The 4,669-nt window shown below is 38.6% G+C and overlaps 1 protein-coding gene across 1 annotated transcript; it reads right to left on the bottom strand.

The window, feature by feature from the left end:
* Positions 1-896: 896 nt before the first annotated feature.
* Positions 897-2,328, bottom strand: LOC124231908 (replication factor C subunit 1-like; the record flags this gene model as incomplete). The annotated part of the gene is made up of 2 exons (XM_046648916.1): positions 897-1,001; positions 2,149-2,328. Coding segments are annotated over 2 exons (285 nt in total), but the record flags the coding sequence as incomplete, so codon positions are not given.
* Positions 2,329-4,669: the final 2,341 nt, after the last annotated feature.

Below are 4,669 nucleotides of genomic sequence, written 5' to 3'. Positions count from 1 at the left end.
TATCCATATATATAAAGAACTCACACAACTCAACAACAAAAAATCAAACAACCCGATCAAAAAATGGGCAAGAGACATAAACAGACATTTCTCCAAAGAAGATATACGGATGGCCAAGAGGCACATGAAAAGATGCTCATCATCGCTGATCATCAGGGAAATACACATCAAAACTACACTAAGATATCACCTTACACCCATTAGAATGACAAAAATAACTAAAACTGATAGTAACAAATGTTGGAGAGGTTGTGGAGAAAAAGGAACCCTCATACACTGCTGGTGGGAATGCAAATGGGTGCAGCCACTATGGAAAACAGTATGGAGATTCCTCAAAAAATTAAAAATAGAACTACCATTCGATCCAGCCATCCCACTACTGGGTATCTATCCAAAGAGCTTGAAGTCAGCAATTCCAAAAGTCCCATGCCCCCCAATGCTCAGTGCAGCATTATTTACAATAGCCAAGACATGGAAGCAACCTAAGCGCCCATCAACAGATGACTGGATAAAGAAGATGTGGTATATATACACAATGTAATACTTCTCAGCCATAAAAAAGAACAAAATCATTCCATTTGTAACGACATGGATGGACCTTGAAGGAATTATGTTAAGTGAAATAAGCCAGATAGAGAAGGACAATCTCTGTATGACTCCACTCATATGAGGAATTTAAAAATGTAGACAAAGAGAACAGATTAGTGGCTACCAGGGGAAAGGGGGGCTGGGGGGTGGGCACAAAGGGTGAAGTGGTGCACCTACAACACGACTGACAGACAATAATGTACAACTCAAATTTCACAAGATTGTAACCTATCATTAACTCAATAAAAAACTTAAAAATTTTAAAATAAATAAATAAATTTTAAAAATCAAGTTCATTTTATACAAACCTCGGCTTCAAGTGCTATCTCATACTTGGACTTCTTGCCTGGCATAGTTCGAATGAGATTCAATAGGCCATCTTCATCAATAATTTTTGTCCCCAAGGCTGCTGCCTATTATTACAATGCAAATCATTAAAACCGCATCCTAACTATTACTTTCTGTAAAAATATATATGATTCTAGGACCTGTTAGAAGGTGAAAAACCATATTTGTAAATTAGATAACATTAGATTATTTTTAAAACCATATTCATAAGAAAGTAGCATTAAAAAGAAAGAAAATGACAGATACAACTCCTAAGGATGGTGGGTTTCCCACTACCCTAGAAAGCGCAAAGCCACTAGGGCCTAAGTCCAACTCTTCACGCCGTCTCCCAGGATTGACTCGTCTGGCAGACATTTCCCCCCCACCTCCTGCCCTGCTAACAAAACTCCAATGTGTCCATCTCCAAGTGGTAGATTATGATTGGCCTAAAGCAATGAGAAAAGTCCTCATCCTCCCCAACCTCCCTTATAGCTCTGAATGGCCATATGACAGCTGTGGCTACTGGGACTTAAGTGGAATTCTACAAGAGGTGTTTCCGGGAGAACTCTTCTAAGGGCAGTCACACCTAGTATGACATCTTGCCACTGCTCCCTTTTTCCTGCCTTGAATGCCTAGAGCTGCGGCTAACTTGCAACACAAGGCAACATGCGTGAAGACTAAAGCTAACACAATAAGGATGACAGAGGTGGAGGAGGGAACTAGCCTAGCTACCTTAGTGAGCATCCCCCCAGCAACTGCCTACCTCTGGAATTCTTGCTAAGTAAGGAAAAATAGCTATTCGTCAAAACCACAGTTAGGCAGGTATTCTGTTACTTGGAGCTAAACACAATCCTACCTGACAGACCTTCCAATAAAAAGAGTTTCCAATTAAAAAAACTTAAGATGGAGTCTACAGTGGCATACGTAGGAATACTTAGAACTAGAAGAAAAAGAAAACTGCATTTGCTTCTATCTTCAAAAAAAGATTCAAATCAGGATACTACACTAAGAAAATCAAGTAAACAGGAACTGTGCCTTCAACGCAAAAACCAAAATCCTGGCGTCAAAGCCAACAACACTTCTGTGGAATAGGAATGATGTAGGGAAGAAATGACTTCTCCATTTTTTTCTTCACTTAACTCTGTGTAAAGGGTATTACTACAAATGGTCACATCAAGAGCCTGCCAAAGCAAGGAGGCTATTTCACTGTGTTGAGAACAAAGCAATACCCACCTTATCACTCTTGGACTGTCCACTATCACGACCCATGACAAGGTAGTTTGTTTTCTTGCTAACATTTCCTGTTACTTTTCCCCCATAACGCTCAATTAGAGACTTGGCCTCATCTCGTTCAATGGACTCCAGCACTCCTGTGATTACAAATATAAGGCCTTCCAAGCAATTTTCAGCTCCCTAAAAATCAACATGTTCAAGCAGAGATGAAATTACATGGTAGCTTTCCAAAGAAATATTTGGCATCAAAACTGCAGGAAGATGATTTTTCTCATTTGACATCATAAATAATCTGAGCATGAAGAATTTGCAGAAAATTCACAGCAAATAAGCAGAACCTGAAGTTAAATCCTGAGAAATTCTTATATAGGCTAACATTTAATAAACTTATAGAAACCAGCAATGAAAAATATACATCCAACAGTTAGCAAAGCATATTAAAGTGATCCATTCACACTATACTCGTTGAAACTACTAGTTAACTTGTACAAAACAACCAGATGAAATCTACCTGCAGAATTCCTTGCTATTATTAAAAAAAGAAAGTTTCAACTCTGAAAAAGCTAAATAAGTTTGAGCTCCTACCCTGCAAGCAATTTAAAGGCCAGATCATCTATCTCTTGCTTGGAAAGATAACTTGATAACACAAAAGACACTGGCCAAAGAGAGCTGGATGCAGGAGACACTGCATCTTAACTGGAACTGTGTATGGCTAAACACTTTTTTAATTTTTTTATTTTTCATTAGGAAGACCCCAAACAGATCCTCTTGCTGTTTATTCAAGCGAATTTCACATTTGCCTGTCAGAGCTGCTAGGCATAATAGGCTTGGCAAGTTTATCTTTTTTTCCCCCCAATTAATTTCATTGGGATTACGATGGTTTATAACATTGTGATATTTCAGGCCTATATAATTGTTTATCAACTCCTGACTACAGTTCATCATGCTCACCCCTAGTAGTCTAACTTTTATCCATCACCATACACATGTACCCCTTTACCCCTTTTGCCCAACCCCTCAACCCCTTTCCCCTTTGGTAACCACTAATCTGCTCTCTTTATCCATGTATTTGTCATCTTCCATATTTGAGTGAGATCACGCAGAATTTGTCTTTCTCTGTCTGGCTTATTTCGCTTAACATCATACCCTCAAGGTCCATCCATGTTGTTACAAATGGGATGATTTTGTCTTTTTTATGGCTGAGTAGTATTCCATTGTATATATATACCACATCTTCTTTATCCATTCATCTATAGATGGGCACTTGGGTTGCTTCCACATCTTGGCTATTGTGAATAATGCTGCAATGAACATACAGGTGTATAAATCTCTTTGGATCATTGATTTCAAGTTCTTTGGATAAATACTCAGTAGTAGGATAGCTGGATCGTATGGTATTTCTATTTTTAATTTTTTGAGAAATATCCATACTGTTTTCCACAATGGCTGCACCAGTTTGCATTCCCACCAGCAGTGTATGGGGGTTCCCTTTTCTCCACATCCTCTCCAACATTTGTTTTTTGTCTTGGTAATTATAGCCATTCTCACCCATGTGAGGTGATACCTCATTACAGTTTTGATTTGCATTTCCCTAATAATTAGTGATGCTGAGCATCGTTTCATGTGTCTGTTGGCCATCTGTATATCTTCCTTGGAAAATGTCTGTTCATATCCTCTGCCCATTTTTTTTTTTATTGAGTTAATGATAGGTTACAATCTTGTGAAATTTCAGTTGTACATTAATGTTTGTCATTCGTGTTGTAGGTGCACCACTTCACCCTTTGTGCCCACCCCCCACCCCACCTTTCCCCTGGTATCCACTAAACTGTTCTCTTAGTCCACATTTTGAAATTCCTCATATGAGTGGAGTCATACACAGATTATCCTTCTCTAGCTGGCTTATTTCATTTAACATAATTCCTTCAAGGTCCATCCACGTTATTGCAAATGGAATGATTTTGTTCTCTTTTGCAGCTGAGTAGTATTCCATTGTATATATGTACCACATCTTCTTTATCCAGTCGTCTGTTGATGGGCACTTAGGTTGCTTCCATGTCTTGACTATTGTAAATAATGCTGCAATGAACATTGGGGTACACAGGACTTTTGGAATTGCTGACTTCAAGCTCTTTGGATAAATACCCAGTAGTGGGATGGCTGGATCGTATGGCAGTTCTATTTTTAATTTTTTGAGGAATCTCCATACTGTTTTCCATAGTAGCTGCACCCGTTTGCATTCCCACCAGCAGTGTATGAGGGTTCCTTTTTCTCCACAACCTCTCCAACATTTGTTACTATCAGTTTTAGTTATTTTTGTCATTCTAATGGGTGTAAGGTGATATCTTAGTGTAGTTTTGATTTGCATTTCCCTGATGATCAGCGATGATGAGCATCTTTTCATGTGCCTACTGGCCATCCGTATATCTTCTGTGAAGAAATGTCTGTTCATGTCTCCTGCCCATTTTTTGATCAGGTTGATTTTTTGTTGTTGAGTTGTGTGAGTTCTTTATATATATGGATA

The sequence above is a fragment of the Equus quagga genome, unplaced genomic scaffold (assembly GCF_021613505.1).
Source record: "Equus quagga isolate Etosha38 unplaced genomic scaffold, UCLA_HA_Equagga_1.0 HiC_scaffold_11662_RagTag, whole genome shotgun sequence".
Lineage (NCBI taxonomy): Eukaryota > Metazoa > Chordata > Mammalia > Perissodactyla > Equidae > Equus > Equus quagga.
This window is presented reverse-complemented; position numbering and strand designations above follow the sequence as displayed.